We start from the raw sequence: 27,206 nt of genomic DNA on the forward strand, positions 1-27,206 counted from the left end.
CTTGCTATGAATAAATGAGGGTATGTAGAGGTTAGCGATGTAATGAGAGCTACGTCTACAATCTACAATCACATCTCCAATTTGCTTCATTGTCTTGTCTGCTGCCAGGTACCTATTACCGATTCAAGTTTCCTATCCACCGGCCGTGAATTGTGAATACATTAGAATTCATCATTACTAACTAGCTACTAGGTACTATGTAGATAGGTAGGTAGGCATTTTGGTGTGCGAAGCACCTAATCGAGACTGAACAAGCCCTCCCGTAATGAGCGAAGGTTCCGAGGTATCACCAATCCATGAGACCGACATGCGCCATGCAATTGCAAATTCCCGACCTCTATCCCGGGCCAAAAAAAACTCTTCAGCTCTGACTCTTGATATGGAGCTCGAAGGAACAACCACACATATACTGTGCCCCCTCGGGTCGACATCAGGTAGACCCCAAAGTAAGCGCGCCCAATTAACGCCATCCAAGCCTCCCCCAGCTTACCCCGGAAAGCAAAGGCCATGCGTCCTCGGTATAATCCTTCCCCTTCTACCCCATGTTTTACAGCACACCAAGTCGGCGAAGTTACTTCCGAGGATCAATTATACAGGTACGCATATCAATGGCGTAATAGGTAATGGATGCGAAATTTTGGTCAAGGCTGTGCATTGTTACCGCGAACGTCCTTCTTGCCTTCTTGAGAACCATGTCCTAGCGAACTCGCGGATGGGTTCTTCTGATATAATTTCGCGGCCGTTTGTCCGACCGCAAGATCCGGAGACCCGTAATAGCCGTGTAGTTCATTTACTTCTGCAAGCGGCCCTAGGGGGTTTCCTATCGTCGTATTTGCATTATTGTTATCACGCGCACCTCGCGAAGAGCCAGACGGGTCGCTGCTCCTCCTAACGTGAGAGATGGGGGTTTGAGTCATACTGTTGGACCGCCGTCGTCCCGGGTCGTCGTCGTTAGCGCCTAGCTCCGAGATGCTGTTGGCGCTACCGTCGAGTTCGCTGGTATTGCTAACTTGTCGTGCGTGTGTATGCGTCCCTTGTGAATCGACGCTGACTCTTTGTGGGTACATCCCGTTATCATGGTTATCGGGAGGGTTGGGAGGAGAAAATCGAGAAAAGTCTCCTTGCCAAGCGGGAGGCGTTGATGATGCGTTAGAACCCCAGAGGTTAGGTGTTTGAGATTGTGACCGTCCACCGACGGTAGAGTCATCAGATAAGGACCGGAAATGCGCGTTTCGGGCTCGAGCGACGGAGTCTGCATCCATCCCGTCGACCTCTGAGATCGTAGTCTGCTCGAAGCCCGATTTCTGCGAGCGAGGTTGATCGCTAGAAGACTCAAGTCTGGATCCGGCAGCTGCTTTGGTGGCTTTTTCTGTGCGCTTGAGCTGCCAAATGACGAGTGCTGCAATTGCGACAATGACAACCAGTAAAGCGACAGCACCTCCTATTATGCCCCCTATCTGCGACGAACTAAGACCGCCTCCACCGCCACTACTAGTACCGGTCTCAATAGATGGCAGTTTTGAGACGGTGCTGGCAACCAATTTTGGTACATTTGCAGCAGTGGCGGCGGATGTGGCCGACGTTCCTGGGGTGAGGACTGTTGTGCTCGTAACGACCGTCGTGATTGTGTCTCCTCTTGAATTAGTGGTCGTCACCGTATCGCTGACGGCGTATGTCTTGGGAGGGCCATAGCAAGTGTAACTTCCGCATGTCATTCCGTTCGGACAGCACCCGTACGGAGATGACGTGCAAGCAAAAAATGATGCTTGGCAGGTTTGCGATACTGTCGATCCAGCCGGGGGCTGGCAGCCGGATTTGTTGCATATATAACCTGTAGGGCAGCAACCCCCTGCAAAATACTAGTATTAATGTCTGTCTAAATATTGCAAAATATTCTTGGGAGTTAGTGTGTGCTCACCCGGACCGTCATTTAATGGGCAATTATAATACCCGTCCCGTCCGCACGCCGATGTTGGTCCTCCCGTTGTAGCATAACATGATGATACGGCGCAAGCATAGCCCTCAGGGCAACACCCGCCATTGACTGATGCCGAACATAGATAATAATTTGATTGTTGGCAGGAAGCGTCGCGTTTAGGATGACGGAAGAGATCATAATCCTTTCCCCATTGATGAATTTGATATCCTTCGTCGCCAGTAGCTATTGCGGCGGGAGCCAAGATCGTCAGCGCCGCCAACCCGACAAAAATCGAACCTAAGAGCTCCCTCATCGTAATGTCTTCCGGATTTGACGTTCTCGGGGGTCCGTGGTCGATGTTCTGAAAATGCAAATTGAGTTGCCTAATCGGGTGCCTTGTCGTCCCTCACACCGTGGTACCCTCACGAGGTTACATGCGAAATGCTTCAATATCGTCGGATGGTGAGCCGCCTACAGAATAGTTCGCCCAGCAAATATTTCTATGTCTAAAAGTCACTAAAAGTCGCAAGTATGGCTGAAGATAGATAAACCCAAGATATGAAAGTGAGGCTCTAGCTTGTTAGGATTGCGCCACGTTGTGGAAAAAGACCCGACGACCGTCAGCACTACATGGGTGATAGCTTACAAGCTGGCTTCACTAGTTACTCTGGAAATAGCACTCCAATACCCTAGAGATCGAGATGCCCCATCAGACTATAGCCCTCGACACGTAGAAGAGCGGAGCCAACAGCCATAGATCGACAATGATACAACTTGGGGGATATTGGGGGCGACAAGGGTTGGAGAAGCAATAGATATCTTAGATGGGATTCTGGGGAGAAGATCAAGACATATTCACTGGCATCGTTGCCACTGGACTGCAGCAAAGAGCGGGAGGGGTCATCCACATGCAGAAGCCCCCGCAGCTGCAGATGGCGAACTCGAATGTCTTATGCCAGTCAGCTTGACGAATATGTCTCGTAAGTGTAACGCCAACAAGCTGAGATGCATGGTAGGCCCCTAAATAAGAACACATCCCGGCTGCGAGTGAACGTGAGTGTCAGCTTCGACAGTTCTTGATTGGATCCAAGACGCGGGCCGAAAAAGAAGGGTGTCCGCCTTTTCCAGCTGGTACGACCTTTCTGCCTGGGTCTTAGGTATCGCAAGCGTTTCCTTGTTGAGTTCTGAATGGTTATTCCTCCACTGGCGGTCAGTGGCGCGATAACGGAGTTCTACCGGACTTAGACTTGCACTATATAGATATTGCGATCCGTGAAAATATCAAGGAGGCCTACTCTTCTGTTTGTAGGCGCGTATGCGTAATCTCTACTAACGAGGATCGCAAACCGCAACAACAGTGATTAGGTAGGTAGGTACTAATATGCGTAGATCCATCTCAATTGAGATCTATCGTCTTCGCATCGTGACCTAGCATCTGGGTAGCTCTAAGCTGGTCTAAAGATGTGCACATATAGTCTTAGACTTGCAGGTAACTGGACCTTAGGGCTGACACCCGACCAGGGTGAAAGTGGTATGGTAAAAGTAGTGAACAGGCTAACAACATTGAACCCAATTATTTTTAGGAACAAGACAGTGCTGGAGCTAATACGATATGATTTTCGTTGATGGATTGATGGATGACGATTGACATTTGAGAGGTGGTGATGAGGTTAAAACATTAATCGAAAGTTGATAATAATCAATTTGAAAAGGACTTATGTAATATACTACCTAGGTACTTAGCAGAAGTAAGGTTCAGATTATAGTCAAGTGTTGGGCTTAATTACTCCCTAAAATGGAGTTGCGACAGATTTCTAGCGCTATTTCATGCCCAAATAAGTAGCTCGTACCACATTCTCGGTCGCACAATGCCTTCCATGATGAAATCATCATGAAATAACCAGAGTTGGGTCAAGTCGTTCCTGGATCTTGTACAAGGAAAGATGATTAGAATGAATCAGAACTTGATTTGTCATCTGTCAAACTTTACTTACAAAGGTTGCGGGTGTCTAGCTCATTTCTATATTTAATCATCATCATCGTCAAGATAATATCGAATATATTACATTAGTAGATAACATCCCATTCGTCGGTAGAACCGGCGGGGAAGGCTTAATACTAAACGAATATACTAAATATACACCATTTTCAAACTCGACAAAAGAAAACCAAGAAATCGACATCATCATCATTGAGAGAATTCCTCTTGTCTACGATAACTGAGTAATACAAGGCAGGTAGCTATAGAGCCGATTGACGACAGACATCAGACGGCGTACGGTACCTAGAACGGCACATTCCGATCTAGTCGGCGATGAAACGTTGTCACGTTCTGCTTCGTTGGGTTAACTTCAAAACTCGTGATCGCAATCCTAGCTAGGCCTTACCGCTAACCAGCTACTAAACTGGGCAGGTATCAGCTAGCACACCACCATCTCAAACCACGAACGGCCTAAACGCCATACATAGTAAAAATCAGGGGCGACGATATAAGCAACGGGTAGGTAACCCGAGGTATTTGGTTTTTGCGTATTCGCATCTTATCAAGGTAGATACTATACCCGCTACCCAAGGAGTGATGCCCGGGTATCTGCTAGGAACTGGAGGTGAAACAAGTCATTTCTCCACCAACCCGTCCTGTCTTGACTTGTTATTAATCACATCTATAGGGGGTGGTATTCGGGTTTTATGCCGCAGACTTGGATGTCCTCTCGAGATTGCTCCGCAGAGTAAATCTTGCGAAAATTTATGATAATAGTTTTCGAGATTCGAGGCCATGAGGTCACAAGGTCACGAGGTAGAGGTTTGGCCAGCCAATGTCGTTCATTTAATTCTGGATAATATGAGGCTCAATTGCGACTTTAGGCTTGATCTTCTTCTTTATCTCTCGTCTTCCAAGTTGGGATGATCAGGAAGATTATGAAGATTATGTAACTGACAAGTCCCTCGATTTCATCTCCAACGAGAGCCAACAGAATCAGGCGAAGGATTATTCTTAATATGTACCTACAGTAACCTCCCCGACGCCTGTGGACTGCGTGGATCCTTACCGTTGCAACCCCGCAAGTTGATTTACCTTGTCGATCGTCGAAATTTCTCCACACTTTAGTTCGTGATAAGTCAAGCATGGCTGCCATGGTCTGCTTGGACCTGGATCTACCACCGCGCTGCGCTAATCTTTGGGGCTCCTTGGGGCTTCTTGTGGACTCCTTGGGGAATTCTAGTAGTTCTAGACTTCATTTCCGAAATACACATGAATACTCATTCGCTATTTTAGCTGTATTCATCTCTGTCCCCTTCGGAGCCCATCTCCGGTCACCGTCCTTCTCGACTAGGTTAGTGGTCGAAGTTGGGGCTTTGACCTGCAGTTTTCTCCACAGCGTCACGATGATGGTTGAAAGGTGAGATTCCTTGGGCCTTATTTGCTGCATTTTACTTCGTACTCTCCTCCCCGTCCTCTCACTTCTTTTTAGATCATCAGGAGTCTGATCAACCTCGTTATATTCTCTCTAGTACCCAACACTTCTTGCATTGTTCTATGTCTTGAACAGCATCTTCGTTGGAGTAGACAGAAACAGCAACACCTCGGCCTCCTCGGCCTGAGTAGCCTCGTCCAATTTGAGGGGTAATAACATTACGCGAATTGAATCTTAACGACGAAGAGTTTCGGTACAAAGGTGTGAGGAGATGATAACACTACCTGGTGTTAGCTGGCAAGATGTTGCTATATACCAAATTCGCTCCTCCTAAGGTGCCAAAGAGGCGCTCTCGAGCAGGTCAGTATGAGCTACGCAATTTGATTCCGAGTGCCAGATTTGTCTTTCTCTTCTTGAGCGCATAGCTAACTCGTAGGTCTTGTTCAACATAGGTTGCACATTTTGGTACGTTCAAGCCTACATCCTACCCAATTGACCGCTTGTCTATTCGTGAATAATGCAACTGGTTTCCTGACACAATTATAGTAAGGAGAAAGTATGGCGCATTTTCTATTGTTAGCTGCTATCTTACTATCTAGCGCGCTTTCTAACACGGTATTTGCGACAACTAGAAGAAGAAATGTGACGAAATGCGCCCTCAATGTGCGCGATGTGCCGAAAAAGATCTCGAATGTACTTATGAGGCGGTAAGGCCACGCCAGCGGAGAAAGAAAGAGCCTTCACAATCCGAATTCCTACAACAGCACGGGGCGCGAGAGTCTATGTTAGACGATCATCAGTGGGACGAGCCTACGACCGATGACATATCTATATCCGAGTGCTTCAGTCCGACAGATACTGAATTTAATGCTATGTCTCCAATGAACTTATCGACCGCGAGTGAGATCCCGATCTCTCCTATTGATACCAGCCCTACCACTTGCGACCATGGAATTATAGATGATATAAATCAAATAAATAGCGTGGTACGGAATACCTCAACCATCAATGAGGGTCCACAAGCGCGGTCCCTACAACCTGACCTCGCCATGATCGCCCCTTGTCCTGTCGGGTCCCCAAGACTTGAATTTGTCTTGCCAACATATTCTGAATTCTCGAACCGCACCAATCGACGCGCCCTTGTCGATCATTTCTGTAATGTCCTGTCGCATTTGATCGTTTTTCGGGAGGAGTCTGGAAATCCTTTCCAGCAGTTGGTGTTGCCGCTCTCTCACTCAAGCCCACCAATCACGAATGCCATATACGCATTAGCGAGCGCCCACCTGGAATACCGAGGCGTTGAAACATCGGAGAAATCGCTGTACTTTCATAATCAAGCCATTCAAGGATTGGCTAGGTTAATCGAGCAGGAAGGTAAAGTGGATAGGACCGAACTTCTAGCGGCTATTATGCTCCTAGTCTATTACGAAGTTGTGAGTGATATTGACGATACTTGCATGGCTCTCATAGCTTACTAACCTTACAGCTTGTTCAACGCGGACGGTCAAGCATAGTAGATGGGCATCTTAAAGGGGCTCTGACCATCATGTCAGCATCTCAAGAAGAGTCAACCCCAGCTAGCCTCTTCTTGGAACGCGTAAGCTGCCTGCGATCATAGCGATTCCCCAAATGGACATACCTTACTAATCAACTGTAGGCATTTCGGTTCTATGATGTTATCACGGCGCTGTCATTGGGATCGGCTCCTCTCTCGACAGCTCCGGCTGCTGGCTGCCTCATCCCATTTGCCCCTCTAGATGCTCCTGCCGCGTCTCCTCTTAGCAACGTGGACACCTTACTGGGAATGTCTACTACCCTATGGCCAATAATGCATCGTCTATCTAACCTCCTTTCTCTAAAGAACGACATCGAGAGAGCGTCTCGAGAAAACCAAACCTCTAAAAGCGCAGTTCTAAGAATGGAGTTTGAAACTACTTCCCAGGCTATCGAGACTGCTCTTACTCGATGGGAGCCTTTTCTTCCGCCGAATATTGCGATTCAGGATGGCGCATTGAGAAATATCGACGGGGAAGAGATTCCGGAGCAACTGCTATTGCAATCCATTCTCCACAATGCTTTGGCGTACCGGCATAGTGCTTTTGTCTATCTATATCGTACTATCTATGGATACCCGGCGCATCGCGAGGTGGTACAGAAACATGTTCATTCTGCGCTTACCCATTGCGTCGAAACGGTTACATATGGAGGTCCAATGGGGGCACTATTGTGGCCTCTATTCGTAGCCGCATGCGAGGCGGTCAGCGTTGTAGATAGAACGTTGTCTCGAAGAGCGTTTGTTGGAATTGACCAGCGTCAAGGCATGACCAACATTGCACAGGCATGGAAGATTACTCAGGAGGTTTGGAAAAGGCTAGATGCGACAAATAACGATATCCCAGAGGTTCACGATACCGCTCTTTGGAGGAAAGTCAGCGCCGAGATGGGGGTCAATATCGTCCTTGGTTGAGACCTCGGCTAAGTTCGGACCTAATTGCAGGTTGTCGCAGCACTGCAAGGGACAAATATCACTAACGCGACCGTCTACTAGCGGGCGAATTTTGATTTTTACTACCTCGTTGGTGATGATCCTTCATTCCATCCTATCACATCACGAAACAAACCCCCGAAGTAAGATATCCGCCTCAGGTGTAGCTACTAGCTGAATGGTGGGACGATGGGAAATAATTAATACCTTACCTAGTCGTGGGCGGCCGCCACAGAAGTGAGCGATAGGGCCTTACGCGCATCGGAACAGGTCCATCGGACACTAAAACGTGGTTGGATGCAGGTAATTCCACGGATTTTGTGTAACAAGCAGTGATCGGGTGTGGGAGAGAGATGACGATGGTACTCTGACACCTTAATGCCATTAAAAAGATGCGGATATATAGCGCCGACTCTGGAAAAGCCTGCGCTATAAGGAGTGTGAGTGTGTTGCTGTGGGAGTTTCGCAATACCTACACCTTTTTTAGGCTATTCTCCATACGGACATCCCCCTTTTGAGAAAGCGTATCCGAAGATTCACGGCCCTATGCCGTTTATTCTACGCAATGCCGTGCTAGGCGTAAGAATTCTATACACTTATAAGGGAACAAGACGCTAGATGGCATATCTCATCTAGACCCTTATTCGGATACTAATTCTTGTAACCTTTATGCATTTCTTGCAAACTCTTGGAATTTGCGTGGACCAATGCGGTTGCGAGGGTTTTTATGGCGCCATCGTACCAAGTGGTTGACCAACCCCTCAAACCCATAAGCCCATGTCAAGCTTTAACTATGGCTGATATATGTGATGTATAAGTGGAAATTTCCGAGTCGCGCACAAAATTGCCATGGCTTGGGTGGCCATGGGTGTCCAAGGGGAGCATCCTTCAGGCTTCTACCGATCTGCCGTGTGATGAATTGGGGATGCTTATGCGTCGAATCAATGGAGGGGAAGGTCAGCGAGCTAGTTAGCTAGCCAGCTAGCCAGTTAGCCAACAAGTATGGTCGGTGGTAGATAAAACGACTATAGCCAGACACAGAAGAAACGCTACAGTATTTCTCAGAGAGATACGGAATAATGATCAGGGTATCTTCGATGTTACCCAACTTTGACGAGCTAGGATCTTAAACATATTTCGGCCTTATCTTTATATAAAAGACTTCACGTCTAATATTTACCTTACTGCCGGTGAGACGAAAAGAGCTGGTCAAATATGATGTGTATGTAGTTGGCGTAGTAATACATACGATACCTACATCGTATGTCGTACATATACCTACCGTACATATGCTGAGGAATGTTGAGAAGCTGACGGAGGAAAATGTTCATGATGATAGGTGTGTACCTGGTTATGTGTACTCTTAAGGCTCTAGGACTAGGACATGGATGTATGATGGATGTATGTACGTAAGTGAGAATAGCGGCCTTTTTCTTCTTCTCCTTTTTTCCTCACTTGTGATTCGACATGATTAATGACTTAAAAATCTTCCCACGGACCACGTCGTATTATCTGTCAAACCCCGCGGTCCCACAATCTCCTAGTCGATCATCACAACCGTCCATTGTAGTTCTGCCCTAGCCCGCCATCCCTAAATTATCTCCCTCTTGAACGCTCGACCGCTTCCCCCAGTTCCTAGCCTTGGATATTTTCCGCGTTTCCGCCGTATTGGTTCTAACGTACATAATTCTCGGCGCTCTTATTATTTGCGATCCCCAATTCGATAGATTTTCACATAGATCTTTTATACAACACACCACATGCGAGTCCTGGAACTTGCCGTATCATCAGTTCCAAGTTATTGAGTCTTGAGTCTTGAGTCCCGACCTAGCTCGGAGCTCTCGTACTCCAGTAGCTCCAGCACCTCTAGCACTTCCAGTACCTCCAGTACTTCCAGCATCTCAGCTCCCCCAACTCGTTAGCGCATATTCTCTCGCTCTTTATATTTGACGACCTAAAACACGCAGCACACCCGCATCTTTGATTTATTTCCGTTGGTCCCGGTTACACGCACTTGTCTCGCACCTAGCTGCCGTACTTCGTGTATTGTACATCATCACACCGACTTAACTTTAGTTCAACTTAGGGGAGGCAATGTCTTCTTCAAGAAGTTTGTTGCTGTGAAGAAAAAGAACCTGGAAGCTTACGGAAGAAATGAGTCTCGAGCTGAATCAAGCAAGATTCTTTCGAAACCCCCTCGTCTTCTCCATCTCTCCCCACAGCTTACAACGCGGAGTGACAGGAGCTATATCTTACCCTTACCTATTACGCGCACGTTGATCCTTGTTGCATTTGGCAGAGGCGCAGGGACAAGAGCACTGGCACTGACTAAGAAAAAAACACATCCGCGACTAACTGGATTGACGTTGGCTCGCCTTCATCCCATCAACCGCAATCGCAACTGGAGAACCTGGAGTCTGACCCGGCATCAAAGCTCGTGATCTTCTCGTACGACCCAGCCTGCATCAGAAAAAGGATTTTTCCAATTTCCACTATCTTCTCTGCCTTCTCTACGTTTTCCACGCTGATCCTTAGCGACGCCTCATTTCTGCGATTTGTCCACTTCCAAGCTTTCCCACCGTGCCACCTAGAATCCGCCCTCTAAGAATGGTCCATTGAAGGCGAACCCCACCGTTTTCGTGTACCCAATGTGAGCGTATGTGAGACAATCCACAAAAAAATAAGAGCAACGCAACTCGATGGAGTTATAGAGAGCCTTGGTGCGTCGAGCTTTAGGTGCCCGCGATATATCTGATAGAGTTTCTTACTTTTCTAGCACGACGCTTCGGCCGAAGTCAATTATAAGATAAAAGGGGTTCTCGCTATTGTTATCGTCATTGCTGTCGTCGATATAGCGCCCACACAAAAAAAACATCATGGTAACTCTCATCAATAGCAGCGGACCCGATCCGTTGCCAACGCCTAAACAGATCCGATTCGTCAATAATCAAGGTCAACCACCTACCAAGAGAAGAAGGATAAACGCCGCGTAAGTATGGATGACTTCCTTTGTCCGGTGATGAGGACCTGAGAGGGGGACTGAACCGTGATTTGCACCTGGGGTAATTGACGACTCTTTTCCTATTGTTTTTTCCTTCTGTCGTTGTCGCAATCCTCACAGGAATCCCACAGACCCACCAGTTCAGTCCCAACATCAGGGGGTACGACACCGCGAACGTCTCAGCTGACAGCGGCTTCTCTCTTCATGTCAGATGCCTCACTTGCCGTAGGCGAAAGACGAGATGTGCCGGCGAACACCCTACGTGTTCGACCTGCACCAAGAACGGACATGTATGCTTAGGATACTCCGACGGTATCGAGAAGAGTATCAGTAAGAAGGAACCTGGCCGACGACCGGATGGCACCAATTTCGATATCGACGAAGACGAATACGCAGACGAAGAACCGGAGGTCGATCGCAAGCAATGGAAGAACGGTAAAAATGGAATCAAGCAATTCGATATGCCCGACGACTCCCCAAAGTCCTCTCGCAGGACATCGGAACCGGAACAGGACCGAGTGAAGCTTGATATACAATTAAAATCGGAAAATATAGACTGGGAAGAACCTAGCTCGCAACCGACACCGCGTCCTGAACCACTCCGACGACCTATCAATCCTCGAAATCCCTCGTTCTCAACCGAAGGTGGCCATAGTGAGACTGGTCATTCGCCGGTACAATACCATAATGAGAGCCATCGAGTTCCGTACTTTCGCTACTTCGGCCCGACCGCTATAGTGCCAGGTTTTAAACAGATGGTGGTTAAGGTCCGGGATCGAAGACGTAGCTCCATATCGGCTACCTCACCCAGCGGTGCGAGTTCCATATTCTCCGGTCTCATGACCTCGATGCAGCAAGACGTTGAATTAGGCCACCTAGACGATATGCCCATTTACGACCCGACCGACACGAATGATGTACATCCTCTGATTATCCAACTCGTCGATACATTCTTTATACATCTAGGAAGCAACTACCCCTTCCTACGTCGCGAGAAATTCCCTAAGTTAGTTCAGGAGAAGCGAGTAGAACCCATATTAGTAGATGCCGTCTGTGCTCTCGCAGCTCGGTTCTCCGATAACCCCCTGTTTCGAAGGTGGAACGAAGGCAAGCTAGCTAAATCGGAGTATGGCTACATATATGCCCAGCGAGCGAAGTCGGCAACCGTCGATACCTTTCCATGTCCATCGGTCGCTGCTGTCCAGGCATGTCTATTGATGGCATATGATGGTTTCGGTGCCGACCAGGATAGCGCCCTGTGGATGTACTTAGGAATAGCGATTCGTATGGCAGTAGACTTAGGCTTGTCTAAAGAAGATGGTGTGCGGTATCAGGGCGAGAGAGATCCTTGGTATGCACGCGGATATAACAGAAAGGAAGGCGACGACTTTGTCCAACCGAGTCAAGTTGGTGCAGATGGGAACGTTCTCACTCCCGAGGAACAGAAAGAGGTTGAACAGGAACGGATTGACACATTTTGGGCCGTGTTCTTCTTAGACCGCGCCATTTCCTCTGGTACTGGTCGACCTGTCACCCTTAAAGATGACGACTTCGAACTGGAACTCCCAAAATCATCTATTGATCCTGTATCCGGGTGGCCCGACCCATTGGCATCGTTGCTGCAGATTATTCATCTCTATGGCCGAGTTTCGGACGTGCTTAATAACATCACGCATGCCCAAGACCTTACACAAGACAAGTTGAACAAGCTGTCTCATATGGAGTCGGAGCTCACAAGACTCCATCAGAGGACTGATCCACGCCTTCGGTTCGATGCCAACAACTTTCAAGCTCACGTCAAGAATGGCCAAGGTACAACCTTCATACTTCTACACTTTTGGTTCCACGCTTTGATCATCGTCCTACACCAGCCGACGTTATTAACGAAAGAGGGTACGATCAACCGCTCGCATCAATTGAAGCCACATAGTCGGGAGTTATCTATGTCGAGTGCCAAGACGATTGCCGATATTCTCGCCTTCGCCGAATTACTCGATCCCAAATGCTTTATCGGCAATCCATTTACCTCCCAGCCTATATATATCGCAGCATGTGCGTTCATAAAGGAGTCTAAGTCTAGCATGTCACAACCGGCTTCAAGAGACACATCCCCTTCCCCCGATGCAAAAGGCCATGCAAATAAGGCTCATCCGGTTACGATAGACCCGGGTCCGGCTTCGAGGCACCTCTTACTTGCCTCAGCCGCGAATCAGAACTATCAAGCTTGCTACAAAGCCCTAAAGCAGATGCACACATATTGGGGAGGTGTTCGATACATATTAACCGCACTAGATCAGAAACTCGACGGTCAGTGGGACTGCGAGACTTACACGATCGAGGAGTACGAGAGTGCCAGGCGTTATCGCCAAAGCAGCGCCATCGCCAGATTCGCGAAACAATTCGAATACCCATCCTCTCCAATTCCCGACAACGGACCTCCTCTAGCATGGTCGTTAACGGGTACGACCAATTCGCCGAATTCAAGCTTAACGCTACTCTTCCAGAACCCTGTGAACCCGAACGGCGCCATGCCCACCCAAGTCCTCCAATCCACCGTTCCCACCTCAGCCGCTCCTACATCCGCACCTACACCGCCGGGAAACATGATTTACGACCCCATACGCCAGAGTCTACCAGAGACCACGGCATCCATCTACCACCCCGCCTACCCGCAACCAGCCACATCCGCAATGCGGCACTCAATAAACCGCTCGCGCCGCGTCTCCGGCGGTTCAGGAGCGCAAGGCAAATCCTCATATCTACGCTACGAAAGCATGTCCTCCCAAGACGACCTCAACAAGCCCAACTCCTCACAAGTAACCCTAAGCGTAGCGCCGACATCCTACACGCCATCATCGCAGCAATCGTACGAGCAATCGGGCGGGAGCGGGTATCCGACGAACGGGTCACCGGCAAGTAGTACGCAGAGCCAGAACATGTCGACATCATCGACGTCAGACGGGCCGTCGAACTTCGCGCAGAGCGGGAGCGGGCTCGCTTCTAGCGGGTACTCGTACCTCGGCCCTGGCGGGGCGTCGAATCTGCATCTGCTCACATATGATAATGAGACGGACATCGGACAGCATTTGACGAGTTTTGAGAGCACGGAGATGATGAGCTGGTTTGGGGAGTATTGGCCTGGGGATAGTACGTGGTTGTTTCCCGGGGACTCGACGATGTCGTGATGGTTATGACTGATGAGGGTGATGATAATGAGGGGGGATGAGCGATGTTGGAAATAGGTGCTTTGGGGGGGGTTACAACGACATATACATACATACCTACATAACCTACGCCACCCTGATCTAAGCAACACATCTACTTGCTTACTACACAGCGCGCTTTTCACGTTTTACTATATATACAATACGTTATTCGAGATATACTAGTTCCGGCGGAATTATCTCACGAGATTACGATTCGACGTTATTACGGAGCGAGGTCGGGCTATGTGGTTTTTACCGAGATACCATCCATGGTCCTTCCCTCGTCTACCTATACTTATTCTTTAGAGCGATTTTCATTCCCGTCATGGGTTTTCCTCTCGGGCACGATTTTTCTTTGTGCAGGGTTGAGCTTCGCGGCTTGGGGTACACGATAACAATGCGCTTTGGGGGATCTAAAGAAGGCTCCCGGCGGAAATAGGAGAGAATGTGAGGGAATGAGAGATTTGGGGTTGAGATGAGTCGGGGAGAATGTGGGCGTCGATTCACTTGCCGACATACTGCCTGCTATCGGGTAGGAATTGGCTGTTAACGTATACATCACGAGAGAATATAGGTAGGGTCCGATCAACGTTTCCTGCGGAAGACAAAAGGGGATTGGGGTTAATAGGCCATATGGTGAGCCGTCTACATCGCTCCCGGGCGACCTAACGCAATATAAAGAGATAATCTTCATATATTTCGCCTATGACGGTGATGAAGGCACGGTATAAATTACATAGGCAATGAAAACGGAATAAATCCAGGTGGGGATTGAGTAGGTACCTACTGACAGCATTAGTGCAAGTTAAGCATTACCACCAAAAATCAAATCCCCCAACATACTCATCTTCACCACTCAATCATCAAATAACCCCCACGAACGTCGTAAGAATCGCCAAGCAACGAAGCAAGGGGCAAAAACTCATGAGCCGCATGTGGAGTGCTCTCCACTGCGTTGCATATATTACCCCTGACTAGATGACATCAACGAAGCCGTCAGACGCGGGCCTTGACGTAATGGCACGGCGCGGGATAAGCTTCCGTATGAGATCATATCAAACCGACTTTCCATATATATATATATATAAAACTAGGACACCATCTAAACACTACCTATCTTCTCTTCTCTTTTCTCCATATCTACCTGACACTCTCCCTTCTTACCTAGATACCAGGCATAGAAAAGATAAAATAGTAACCCAGAACTCACCAAACCACACCACAAAATGGCACCCTCCAAGACCCCCGGCCAAAAAGACGCCGCGAGCCAAACATTCCTCAAGAAGCAAGCCGAAGGTACCTACCTCCCCTTCCCTCCTCCCCATAAACCCCAAACTAACAATCCCCTCCCCCCCAGCCCAAGGCCTAGGCGCCCCCAGCGCGCCCGCGCACAAAGAACCGCACGCGCCAGGCGAAGCGCCCGTAGCGTCGGACTCGGGGATCACAGACGTGGGGATCGAGGGCGGGAGCACCAACGTACCGGGGGAGAAAGGGATTACGGGACCGCGGGTGCGGGACGAGGTGGATCGGCAGGGGAATTCTATGGTTTAAGTACCTAATAAAGATTTATACTACCTTTGTAGGTACGTTACGACGGATTACTTAACACCGAAGGCAATTCCGAAGTCTTATGGTCCAATTTTTCGATTTCGTTCTATAGGAGTATGACATGTCGAAGCCAAGTTAGGTAGGTACATGTTCCCTATGTGAAGATGTGGCATTGGCAGTTCTAAAATTTCTCTTGTAAGCTAGGCCACACAGGTTCGTCGCATTGCCCCCGCTCCTCTATCCATGCTTGGATCCGTTCGATATCCCATCCGCTAATCCACCTGTCTCCCGGTTTATCCGTCTTGATTGTTGGTTTTCCTAGTCTGAAAGACCTGTTGTAGATGCAGGCACCGGCATGGTAGGAGAACTGGAAGCAGTTGTTAACGGTTCTGCATAAGTTACGGCAGTCCTCGAATGACTTGTATGCGTTCATCTCGATGGCCGGGACGTGGAGCTGATACTGCAGCTTCTTGAGACGGTCTTTTTCTCTCTGCCACGGCGGGAATCTTTCTCCGTGGTTCGGATCTAGGTACACCACATCCTCGCTCATGTTATCCCAGTCGTTGCGTATAGGTTTTAGTTTAGGTGCGACAAACTCGTGATAGATGTCTTTGAATCGTATCGTGGGCTGAGGCGTGCCCTGTGACTCGTAAAATCGCTTTTCAAACTTCCAAAACGAAGAAATCTCCTCTAAATCCATGTGATGCATGGTAACCAGTGGATGGCACCACTCGCGGGGGCCGTACGGGATAGTATAGGGCTTTTCGCCGTTGATTGTCGGCCACTAAAGATTGTCACTCCTCTCTGATTCCTCATTTTGAAAACGAGGAGATATGAATCTCTTAATTCATATAAAATCCAAATATCAGCATGGTAAGAGAGTACTTACAGCATATTTGACACCCACTCCAATTGTTTCATTCAAGGCTAGGGCTAGCACGGCGTCCCCACAGCACGATTCTTTAGCCTTCATATCATACTGATTGGCGATGCTAGAATGATTTCCCACAAAGTCTCTTATAGTCCACTGTGAGAGGATGTACCCGCTGCCGCCGTGTGCGAAGCTGAACTCGTTGGTGAGAGCAACGCTACCAATATAATACTTGTCTCTAGGCAGGCTTTCCAGCTGGCGTAACCATTGGGCAAGGTTATTCCAGAGAACATAGGTATCAGCATCGATGAAGAGGTACCAATCGTAGTGAGGGCGCAATTTATAGGTTTTCTCGACAATATGGACATTTTTATATTTGTCCAAAATCCAGCCGTCAAACTCGCTGCCGAGATTTCCATTGCTATTACAACTCTGCTGGTCCACGACACAAGCCTTTTGTCGATTATAGAGGCTGAAGTCCGGATTACCCTTCGTCACTTCCGGGAGTATAGTATCTAGGCTGTCGTATACGTGACATCCAGCAATATCTTGCTCCATATCTGAAAAGATAAGGAAGTCTGGGAGACATCTCAAGATCGTGACAAGTTGGAGGGGAATTCTTGAGTATGACTCAGTAGCTCCGGTCTTTATGATGACCAATACGTTGGATGTATTTGGAAAAGAGTCACATGTGCCATAGTGTCTTGTTAGATGCAACCCTGAGCTGTCAGACTCATCAGTACTGACGAAGCTAGGCCGGTTAACATGAGCCGAATTATGAGGACGCCTGAACGATGGGATTTCAAGGGAAGAACTCTGAAGAGACCATGTAGAGAGACGCTTGGATATGAGGAAGAACATGCCAAGACATGAGACGACTGCAACGAATTTCCCATAGGAATATTTTAGGATCGTCATTTTCAGGGAACTGAGATCATGGTTCCATTCGAGTACTTAGGGTAAGTGATACGATGAGTCCTCTTGAGAATGGAAGGTAAACGTTTGATTGACGTGTTGGTGGAAGAATGAATGACTGGACGAGTCGTGAGATATGAGGATTCAAACATTGGCTCACATAGTAACGTCAGGATAATAATGTTGCGAAGCTTACGTTGAGAAGCGGGGAGTATGATTTAGAATCATTGTGGTAAGGACCTGCCTACCTCTCACCTGGGCACCTATCTACAGGTACATTAGATGTGTAGATGTCTGCTTAGGGAGGAAGTGACAACCCAATACCTAAGCTTCTGCATACTGGGTAGGTACTAGGTAGATAGGTACTAGTCCTGATACTCGGGCAAGTACGTGCGATATAAGCAGGCATGATGTTGTCGTGAATATGTAAATATAACAGGCAGGTAAGTAGGTACCTACATGTACTAAGTTATCCATGGATCTAAACATCTTATATCTCTTAAACGCTACGGAAACGGAATTCTCGGGGTGGCTTATGATATTATCACTCAAAAGCATACTCGGATATGTACCTGGAGAGTCTTACTTTGATCGAAAGGACCAATGGATGAGGTGAGAACCTATACTTCATTTACGTGCATGTGAACTTCGCGGTATGGCATGCAGCATGCTATCGCGCAATTGAGGCCATCGCGCAGTCGCGAACATTCATGCTGCTTTACACACACTTCAATTATGTATTAGGTAGATAACATGATTTTCCTTGGTCAAAAGTAACTGGTCATAAATACAAATTGGTCATCGTCCGATTGATCTCCGATTTGGTTCAAATGTTCTCTCCAACCGAGAATGCACCTACCCGAGCTGTTGTACTGCCTTCCAAGGTTTCACCTTTAGGCGTGGGCGTGCCTCCTATTAATCATTTACTTTCACTATGTTTCATTTTGTGTTACCTTAGCCTGCTTCGTCCCCTCCCCCGCAACCCCCCCAAATCATCGCGACTTGCCAGTCACGACAACTTGTTGCCTAATTCCACGCAACCAACCAATACCTACGACCTGCATCTTAATATCATAGAAGCATCTAGTTGTCAATCTTTCAATCTTTGAGCCCTGCAATGTTGTGAATGTCTTTCTTCTTTTCCATAGAGTCTGGGACTCATATTACTCCTATAACTAGGTACTCTCCAGGCTCTCTCTATTTCGCCATCACTCATTCTTCTCATTCTTACTTTCTACTTCTCCATCTGACAATAGTTGGTCACCTTCACAAAACATCAATCAAGCTCTAATTAGATGTTGGAAAGCTGTTTACCAATCTAGCACCTATCCAAACTAAACTACAATTAGCCTCAGGCAGCTATTGTTGATCATTTGACCCACCCCCTCAGCTACTCTCTTTGGCAATCGCCCTACCCTACCTGTACTTATTCTGTGTGCACCCTGGTTTAGTCAAGTCTAAGTCTTTGTGCGTGGCTGCGCGTGGCTTGCCTTAATCAAGATGGAAGGCCTGGAGATCTTCATACCGGATCTCCCCATCGGATTGACTGATCATAGTCTTCGAAAGCAGTTGGATCCTTACATCACCAAGACACTCGGGATTAAAGAATGGAGTTGCGAGAAGAACCGTGGGAAAAAATTCGGGAATATTACTTTCCTCTATCGAATCCATGGGGAGCAATTCTTGGAGGCCTATGGCAATCAGCATTCCCGTCGACGTGGCCCCCAGGCTCGCCTAGTCTTGCTTGGTAAAGAAGTTCAATGCAGAAGGAGCAATAGAAACCCAAATCCCTATCTGTTGAGATCCCTGCTGAAGATGGCTGAAGACGAGAACCTATACGAAGACGATGAGCATGAACAACCATTGATCAAGAACAAAGATGTCGCATTCGAAATTTACAGCTTTTCCTGCGGTCATTATGAATATCCAGACGGCACATTTAGTCACGCCACAGATATTGCATGGGAAACTAGAAGCACCAAATCGGTGGCTAGATTTGCTCGGGATTCTCTTGTGATCTCGTTGGAGGCTTACGTCTTCCCCCTTAGAGTGGAAATCCCATATCGCGCCATTTACGAGATAATAGATTCCCAGAGGCCGACGTCCTTCACAATGGCACTTTTTGAAGCACCTCGAATCTACCACTTTGACCCTAATGATCCAGGTGCGTCCAAGATTAGGCTGCCTCAGCTTAGCTCGGCACATGCGGAAATCTTAGGACAGTCTCTCGTCTATCGTATCCAAGTCTCCCCAGCCAGTTTTAACGCCAAGCTAGAAGATCTAAAGAAAAAGGAGAAGCTTAATTTCTCGCACTTTGACATCCCAGAATCCGTGATAGGCAAAACCTACATGGTTGATGGAATGAGGACGTTCCGGAATCTGCTCAACGAATACTATGTTAATTCCATCATTCCTTTTGATGTTCTCTTTCAATTCCAGGCTCTTGTTCAGAATGGTTATTTGCTGCCTCAGACGGTTGAAATTGTGCTCAGACGTATCCGCCAAGTGTCACAAACATCACCCGCTAACGCATCCCGCAAAACTCCTGGACAGATAAACGGCCACAGTGGTGTTAATATCACACAGAGCAACGCACATTTGGGCTGCCCTTTCTCTGCGGGGGCAGTAAAGAAGCTTTTCAAACAGACGCCTTTTCCTGGCCCGGATATTAGCGCAAGCATATTCAATCCAGACAATATCTGGTCGCTCCTTGAGTCCAACGAGAAAGAAATCCGTCAGGGTACCGCGGAAGAATTGGTATCTGAAAGAGTAGGTCGGAATCTTATCATGGTTTATAAGGTGCAGATTACGCCCACCCGGATTACTTTACTCGGACCTGAACCTGAGGCAAAGAACCGCATACTTCGCAAGTTCCCCAAGCATACCGGCTTCTTCGCACGCGTGCAGTTTTGTGAAGAAGATGGGCAAGACGTATTCTTCAACGCTCGGGTGTCACTCGTGCTTATATGGGCTCGATTCAAACAAATTCTCTTAAAAGGGGTTCATATCGCCGGCCGAGAATACATGTTCTTGGGATTCTCACATTCTTCGCTTCGGGCTCATGGAGTATGGTTCATGGCCACATTCGTCGACCATAATTCAGTCCTCCAGATCTCTACCAAGGTGATTAAAGATCTTGGGAAATTCAGCCAAATCCAATCACCATCTAGGTGTGCCGCTCGGATTGGTCAAGCCTTTTCTGAGACGCCATTTGCCATCGATCTTCATGAGCTCGGGGCGCAGGTACAATATATCCCGGACGTCAAGTCTCGCGACGGAAGTCGAGTCTTCAGCGACGGCGTTGGTACATTATCGAGGTCTTTGATGGAAGCTATACAAGCTGCCCTACCAAAGAATAGGGATACCACCACGTGCTTCCAGATAAGATGGGGCGGTGCTAAGGGGATGTTATCTTTGGACGATACCCTCCCAGGTATGGTTATGCGCATTAGGAAAGAAAGCATGGTCAAATTCGAAAGCGAAGATATTCGTCTTCTAGAAATCTGCGATATGGCAAATAAGCCCATCCCCCTTGTTCTCAATCGACAGATGATCAAGATTCTAGAGGACATGGGCGTCTCGGGAGAATGGTTTCTCGCCGCCCAGAACCGTGAGCTTCGAAGACTGCGTGAGATTACCGCTCAAATTCAAAACACGGTGGTATTTCTCAAGAGGCAAAAAATTGCAGAGCAGATCAACTTTTCGAAGTTCATTCGTCGCCTCTCTAGATTGGAAATCGATTATAGGAAGGATGGCTTTCTCTGTTCCGCCGTGGAAACCGTCGTTCTGAGGGAGGTCCGTCTGCTCAAACATAAGGCCAGGATTCCGGTGGAAAAGGGCGTTACACTATTTGGTATCCTAGATGAATTCAATTTCTTGACGGAGGACGAAGTCTACATCACCTTTGAACACGAGAAACTAGCCGGAAACAGAAACTTTAACCTGCATGAAAAATTAGTGTTGGTAACCAGATCGCCTGCTCTCCATCCTGGCGATATCCAAGTAAGAAGAGCGGTGATCCCTCCACCAGGCCACCCACTCCGTTCACTCTCCAATTGTATCGCCTTTAGCCAGCAAGGGATGAGAGACCTCCCTAGCCAACTTAGCGGCGGAGACCTGGACGGTGATATCTATAACATCATCTGGGATAAGGAGGCGGTTGACTCGGCAATCCGAGAGTTCGAGCCTGCTGATTACCCGCTAGTTAAGCCCAAGAACATTGGGCGTGAGGTCACTCCAGAAGATATGACGGATTTCTTCGTCGATTTTATGGCTACCGACCAGTAAGTTTCAAACCTAACGTTGTTGCTATCGTTTCATATATATGTTGAACTCTCTCCACCTCATTACTTTAACTTCCGTCTCCGAAAACTAAACTCTTGCTAATACCAGGATTTTAGGTTAGGTGTAATCGCTACAAAACATATGATCCTCGCGGATATGAAGCCTGTCGGTACCTTCGACAAGGAATGTCTGCTTCTTGCTGAGCTACACTCTATTGGTGTAGACTATAGCAAATCGGGCATTCCGATCGACGTAAGCAAACTCCGGAATTTGACACGAACGGATTGCCGACCCGAATTGTGAGTAGATCACCATCACAATAATGTCATATTATCTTAAGATAATGCAACTGTGATTAGGCTTGACTCTTGATAAGTTATGCTAACTTGGAGACAGCTTGGCACCAGCTCCTCCTGCTCATATTATCGGTCGAACCGAGGTTGAGTTTGAAACTCAAAGACCGCCTTCCAATGATGAGGATGATGACAGTGGTCCAAGACACAAATACTATAAGTCGGAAAAGATTCTGGGGAAGCTGTTCCGAGCTATCGATGAGAAGAAGATCTGGAAGCAAGACATCCATCATAAAATCAACCGTTATGAAAATTCGGTTTGGGATCAATTGATCCGACATATCCTAAGCAAATGTAGAGCACTACGGGGAGTTGATTGGCAGGCAGCTCTAGACGATGCCTATCGCATCCGAGAGGCGTAAGTACCTGTTACCTACGCTCGAAGATGGATTATCTTCGCGCTGACAAATTTCTTAACCTTTATAGTTACGATGATGCGATCTGGAGTGCGACAATGGACTACTCGGATAACTTCACTCAAGGATTAACGGAATTAGAGGTCTTCACTGGTTGTATTTTCAGCAAGTCGGGCATTCAGGTAGGTGGTTGACTCGGAGTTTTGACGGCATCTTTGTTTAAATTTACAGTACACTAAATAAAATAGAAATGCTAATAAATCTCAGACTCGACGCCAAAGAGATAAATCAATTCGACTCAAGGACGAGTACGACCGAATCGCGAAATGGATTGAGGGATTGATACGCAAGAAGGAGGTGCCATTGCGGGAAGGTGAAGATGCTGACGCAGATGAATTCAATGATCAGCCCACAGATCATGATGCAAGTGGTCTGGGTTCCAGTCTCGGTCCATCGGCGCTCGACTTGAGCATCGCTTGCCTTCATGTTAGCACTAAGCAGTCTGACAACACCGGCAGGAGCAAAATCGACTTACAGAGCTTCAGGATAGTTGCTGCTCAGTGCGCGTTAACGGAATTGGATCTCGCCCTTGCACGACAAGAAGCCGCTTTAGCAGCGGACATGATGGCAGCAAACTCGAGATTTCCTCATGCAGTCAAAGTCTCCGAGTCCTGATATCGAATTGATGATGTGCAATTTGGTCTATTACGGATTTTCGATGGATCGGAAGGGCGTCTAAGAAACGATAATGATGCGTATGAATGAATGAATGAATTTACGTTCGGTCGGCTAGCTAGGTGCCAGGTAGGCATGGTATGATATGGGCCTAGTTTGTCGTGTTTGCCTAAGAGGTACCTACCTAGGTAGGTACGGGTGTGAAGGGATGGATGAGATATCAAATCGGTCATTGACTCCAAGGTTTCTTAGCTATTTGTCCCGGGTTACTTGAGAGTTAGTTGTTGATCTAGACAGCACTAATATGATGTAACGCGAGTTCATTTTTAATGATTTTAATCAAGAAAATTCAAACTCATGATCTCTTGACGACGAGATGCCATTTTTCTCGTTCACTTAAGGAGAAAAGCCGTGGAGACTTTTCAATACCGACTCGATTTGACTTAGCTGGTTCTATCTCTTAACTGCCCAGTGCAGCTCTTGATGCATGCTCCCGTAGAACAGAGGGAGAGTACCGTAGGTATATGGATACAGCTTCATACGTAGCAGCCGGCAGCTCGCTCGCCCCTTACCCTTGCTAAGGGGTTGCTCGTGCGCCCTTAACCTCTCGTCCCGACCTTCATCCACCCATCCCGTCCCGTTCCCATGAATTTTATAAGTTCCCACCGGTTGATATGCGTAGTGTCTTGCCTTACCCCGCCACCCCCATCGCCTCTCTATTTGCCATTTGTCATGTGTTCTTACTAACCTTGCTTATTCACCTATTCTCTCTATTCGCCTTATCCCGATCCTTATCCCTATCAGAGCTTTCCCTCTCCCTCATATCCCGATCGCGTTCCCGCTCCCGCTCCCGCTCCTTCTCCCCTCGATCTCCACGCGTTGCGGTCGCGGATGCAGCTGGGCTGCTCGCTCGTGTCGGCATGTAGAAGTCGTATCGGTCCGGGAACAGGATTATGTTCGCTAGCCGCACGACTTCTGCTTCCGCTTGCGTGCTGCTGCTGGATCGGCTGTCCCGGCTGCTGCTTCGGCTGCCGGTGTCCATGTCTACGTCTCCGTCTACGTTTCCGGTTCCGTTTTCGGGCTTTTCTTTCCCGGGCTCTTTGGAGAGGTCTTTTGATGCGGATGAGGGGGTGGAGGTGGAGGAGGTGTGCCGTGGGTGTGGGTGAACGCGCGTCTGCGCGCCGCTCCCGCTGAGATTCCAAGGCGCTAGACCCATCGCTTGAAGCCCTTCTTCCCCGCCGACTTCGCGGATGTCTTTTTCCCCTAAGCGTCCCGTGTGCGGCGCTTCGCTACCTAGGCCGGTTCCCGTCGAGTCGAAGTCTGGACCTGGATGTCCCCGGAGAAAGGTCTTGCGCTGCCGTGCGAGGTACAGCGCGTTTGTTTGGGTTAAAGGCGCGGCGGGCGTGTATACTAGCATGGACGTGTTGTCTTTGTCGTCGGGAGGGACGTCGCCGGACGAGGAGGAGGTTTGGGGTCGGCTGTTGGTCCGGTAGTTGGTGTTGGAGAATTGGTACGCTTGGTCTGGGTGCCAGACTATGTAGTCGCCGACTTGTAGGGTGGGAGCTGTTACGAGGCTCTTGTCTAGTTGGAGGTGGGGGTGCCATGCTGCTGTTACGCGCTGTGCGTGGCCTGGGACCGCGCCGTGTATTATCGTGGAGGGTTCCTTCTCTAATGTCCAGTTCGATGCGTCTAGGTACGCGTTCCATTCTTCGGCGCTGGCGCCTTGTGGGGGTGGGCCTTCTTTGGGTGTGAAGAAGGGGCGGAGGAGGAAGTATGCTGTTGATAGCTTGGGCGAAGGGAGGAGTCTGATCATGCCTGGTTCTACTACCGTTAAGGCGAGGATACCTTGGAAGAGGCGCATCATGGAACACACGCCTGCGCCGTTGTATAAATCGGACGTGGCGTTGATGCGACCCGCTGGATCCCATGCATCGTATGATTCCCAGTCGCCCTTGAAGATAGCATCGTATAGACCGGTGCGGCCGTATCCGTCCTGTTCCCAGCGCTCCAAGCTTCCGTTATCTACTTGCGCGATCTGTGCAGCCGATGTCGCGGCTGCAGCAGCGATTAAGCTGTCCTCATGCGTCGCTGTTACGGCCCCGTTCACGGTAAGGTTTCCGTTGGTGAAAGATTCTATTCGGATTCGATCCGCATACGTGATCGGGAACCGCGTCGCAAGTCGGTCGTCGTTATTCGTGTTCCACAGCGACATTGCGAACCGTTGCGCTTGCAAAACATTCGGATGCGCGCGCGACCGCACTTGCGCGGGAGTCCAGAAGAAATCGAAACATGTCGGGTCTTGCGCTGGTGGTGGCTTATACTCGTGCTTCATCTCAAGATACTTCTTCGTTTCTTCAACCCAGGTGCTCGCATCGGCCGAGGGGACGACGCCCTTCACGACACCGATGCCGTGGCGTTTCAGCTGGGCATTGAAAGTCGCGACTTTGGCGTCGTCGTCTATATCGGTAAATTTTATCTCTGGAATTAATCCGGGACCGCTCTTTTCGATGTATTTAACTTCGTCGCGCAAGGCGGCAATTAGTCGTCCCCAGGATGCTTCGAGGGCGGATTCGTGACCGGCTACAAGTCGCTTTTTCAAACTACCGAATCTAGAAGGCAAGGGAACGGGTTGGGTGCCGTAAAAGGACAATACTGGGGGCTCCATGCTCTTGGTAAATGTCCTCGTCCTGCTTTTTGAATTCCTGCCTTCTTTATGATCGCCGTTTCTCGTCCTCTTTATCCCTATAACTCCGATATGTGGTGTTGGTGTTGGTGGTGGTAAAATCGCTGCTAAAGAAGAATTATTACTATAATTATTTGTATTCGTTATCGCTGTATTCGTTATTGTCGTCGATCCTACTACTGCTGGTGCTGCTGTCCCTACTGTCCCTGTCAACGTGGAAGTTGAGGAGTGGGAAGTTTGGGGTTTCGTCGCAACTCCAGCGGCCGTAGCCGTTGCAGTAGCAGCAGCGGCAGCCATTGCGCTCTCGAATGGAGGTAGTGGTGAGGGGAGTGCGGCAGCGGCAGCGGCTGTGCGCTGTACCACGTCTACGTTGGACATCCTCAGCCTTTTCCTTTTTCCCTGGTGCGTACCCCGTGTCTTGTGATCTCTCCAGTGCGCTGTAACTCGGCCATTCAGATTCCGTAAATCTTCTCCTGCCCATACTGGGCACCGCGGGGTTGAGCAAGGACTAAATAGGTATGGGATGGCAAATATGACAGGTATCTAAGCAGTGGAAAGCTACCAGGTTTGTAGAGACCATTGCTTGGTTTTCGAGGGGCATACCAAGATGACAAGGGTCTAATGCTTCTCGCCCACTCGTCCCCATTCATATTCCCCCATCATCCCCATTCATCCAGGGGTCTTTCTCCCATGCGGCATCCCGGGCCGAACAGGCATGGTTGCCGCGCACCTATTTAGATTGACGAGCCGGCACGCAGCTCCGGGACCAGTGTAGGCCTAGCCCCCAGACCAAAGAAGACCTAGGAAGACCCAGAAAAAAAAATAAGTGTCGCTTGACGGACCGCCTTACTTGAAGAAATACTTACATAGTATTAGAGTCTTAGACGATCAAGGAAAGCTGACAGGTAGATGAATGGGCTAACGATGAACAACAACCGACAAGGCGCCAAATAGATTGAATCTGGATCCTTATGTCTCTCTCGTCTCTAGGGTATTTCTAGGATATTTCTGAAATCTTCTAGCTCTCCTGGTAAAATTCAAGTCCGCCCACTCCGACAACCCAACAGCCTTGGGGGAGACCCTTTTCTTCCTTCTTTCAGTACCACTCCGAGTCTCCGAAGCCCACTGCTGTACTCATGATTTCCATCCCGTCCATGACAACCGGGCCACCATATCGATCGCTTTTCATTGGCTGGGAATTCAAACAAGGAAATTTCCCGTCGAATCTCATCCGGATCATATACTCTGCATGATCCATCCAGTCCATCCAAGATGAGCTTTTTGCTTATGCATGTCCCGAAGTAGACCATTAAGGAAAAGGACAGTGACTTACCAAGACGGGACAGCTTTTTTCCTCCTCACATCCATCCCGTCCCCATCGCTACCAGCTGTACCCTATCATAAAGCCTCATATAGCTTTTCATTTCTCAACAACGCCTGTCGCGAACCGCGAAATCGTAGCAGGTTTCTGCCGGGGCACGTGCCGTTCGCCACC

General features: G+C 48.5%; 7 protein-coding genes across 7 annotated transcripts; 4 read left to right on the plus strand and 3 right to left on the minus strand.

Annotated features, from left to right (window-relative positions):
- Window positions 1-97: 97 nt before the first annotated feature.
- GGS22DRAFT_138596 (uncharacterized protein) lies at window positions 98-2,496 on the minus strand. Its single transcript, XM_047958658.1, has 2 exons — window positions 1,919-2,496; window positions 98-1,849 (listed from the first exon to the last, which is right to left on the minus strand). Exons 1-2 carry the CDS (start codon window positions 2,229-2,231, stop codon window positions 642-644), a joined length of 1,521 nt encoding a protein of 506 aa, XP_047818920.1. The 5' UTR covers window positions 2,232-2,496; the 3' UTR covers window positions 98-641.
- Window positions 2,497-5,984: 3,488 nt separating this feature from the next.
- GGS22DRAFT_188374 (uncharacterized protein) lies at window positions 5,985-7,801 on the plus strand (the record flags this gene model as incomplete). The annotated part of the gene is made up of 3 exons (XM_047964721.1): window positions 5,985-6,767; window positions 6,821-6,931; window positions 6,992-7,801. The coding sequence occupies 3 exons, from the start codon at window positions 5,985-5,987 to the stop codon at window positions 7,799-7,801; spliced, it is 1,704 nt and encodes a 567-aa protein (XP_047818921.1).
- A 2,894-nt stretch (window positions 7,802-10,695) lies between these two features.
- On the plus strand, window positions 10,696-14,005 carry GGS22DRAFT_179700 (fungal-specific transcription factor domain-containing protein; the record flags this gene model as incomplete). The annotated part of the gene is made up of 2 exons (XM_047963702.1): window positions 10,696-10,808; window positions 11,032-14,005. The coding sequence occupies 2 exons, from the start codon at window positions 10,696-10,698 to the stop codon at window positions 14,003-14,005; spliced, it is 3,087 nt and encodes a 1,028-aa protein (XP_047818922.1).
- A 1,247-nt stretch (window positions 14,006-15,252) lies between these two features.
- On the plus strand, window positions 15,253-15,713 carry GGS22DRAFT_188376 (uncharacterized protein; the record flags this gene model as incomplete). Its single annotated transcript, XM_047964722.1, has 3 exons — window positions 15,253-15,322; window positions 15,384-15,547; window positions 15,687-15,713. 3 exons carry the CDS (start codon window positions 15,253-15,255, stop codon window positions 15,711-15,713), a joined length of 261 nt encoding a protein of 86 aa, XP_047818923.1.
- A 27-nt stretch (window positions 15,714-15,740) lies between these two features.
- Window positions 15,741-17,367, minus strand: GGS22DRAFT_200164 (glycosyltransferase family 31 protein). The gene is made up of 2 exons (XM_047966400.1): window positions 16,464-17,367; window positions 15,741-16,358 (listed from the first exon to the last, which is right to left on the minus strand). The coding sequence occupies exons 1-2, from the start codon at window positions 17,361-17,363 to the stop codon at window positions 15,756-15,758; spliced, it is 1,503 nt and encodes a 500-aa protein (XP_047818924.1). The 5' UTR covers window positions 17,364-17,367; the 3' UTR covers window positions 15,741-15,755.
- Window positions 17,368-18,229: 862 nt separating this feature from the next.
- GGS22DRAFT_162747 (RdRP-domain-containing protein) lies at window positions 18,230-23,358 on the plus strand. Its single transcript, XM_047961258.1, has 5 exons — window positions 18,230-21,643; window positions 21,761-21,943; window positions 22,041-22,355; window positions 22,424-22,535; window positions 22,621-23,358. The coding sequence occupies exons 1-5, from the start codon at window positions 18,861-18,863 to the stop codon at window positions 23,026-23,028; spliced, it is 3,801 nt and encodes a 1,266-aa protein (XP_047818925.1). The 5' UTR covers window positions 18,230-18,860; the 3' UTR covers window positions 23,029-23,358.
- Window positions 23,359-23,396: 38 nt separating this feature from the next.
- GGS22DRAFT_138755 (uncharacterized protein) lies at window positions 23,397-26,360 on the minus strand. The gene has a single exon (XM_047958661.1). It carries the CDS (start codon window positions 26,087-26,089, stop codon window positions 23,786-23,788), a length of 2,304 nt encoding a protein of 767 aa, XP_047818926.1. The 5' UTR covers window positions 26,090-26,360; the 3' UTR covers window positions 23,397-23,785.
- Window positions 26,361-27,206: the final 846 nt, after the last annotated feature.

The sequence above is a fragment of the Annulohypoxylon maeteangense genome, assembly GCF_022496945.1.
Source record: "Annulohypoxylon maeteangense strain CBS 123835 unplaced genomic scaffold GGS22scaffold_8, whole genome shotgun sequence".
Taxonomy (NCBI): domain Eukaryota; kingdom Fungi; phylum Ascomycota; class Sordariomycetes; order Xylariales; family Hypoxylaceae; genus Annulohypoxylon; species Annulohypoxylon maeteangense.

What these genes read in the sequence shown, in the direction of transcription:
- GGS22DRAFT_200164 (XM_047966400.1), bottom strand. Translation starts at nt 17,363, where the DNA reads ATGACGATCCTAAAATATTCCTATGGGAAATTCGTTGCAGTCGTCTCA. An exon ending in GAGTGGGTGTCAAATATGCT is followed by an intron (nt 16,359 to 16,463) that starts GTAAGTACTCTC and finishes GACAATCTTTAG; the next exon opens with TGGCCGACAATCAACGGCGA.
- GGS22DRAFT_138596 (XM_047958658.1), bottom strand. Translation starts at nt 2,231, where the DNA reads ATGAGGGAGCTCTTAGGTTCGATTTTTGTCGGGTTGGCGGCGCTGACG. An exon ending in CCCATTAAATGACGGTCCGG is followed by an intron (nt 1,850 to 1,918) that starts GTGAGCACACAC and finishes AGTATTTTGCAG; the next exon opens with GGGGTTGCTGCCCTACAGGT.
- GGS22DRAFT_162747 (XM_047961258.1), top strand. Translation starts at nt 18,861, where the DNA reads ATGGAAGGCCTGGAGATCTTCATACCGGATCTCCCCATCGGATTGACT. An exon ending in GATTTTATGGCTACCGACCA is followed by an intron (nt 21,644 to 21,760) that starts GTAAGTTTCAAA and finishes CCAGGATTTTAG; the next exon opens with GTTAGGTGTAATCGCTACAA. An exon ending in ACGGATTGCCGACCCGAATT is followed by an intron (nt 21,944 to 22,040) that starts GTGAGTAGATCA and finishes ACTTGGAGACAG; the next exon opens with CTTGGCACCAGCTCCTCCTG.
- GGS22DRAFT_138755 (XM_047958661.1), bottom strand. Translation starts at nt 26,089, where the DNA reads ATGTCCAACGTAGACGTGGTACAGCGCACAGCCGCTGCCGCTGCCGCA.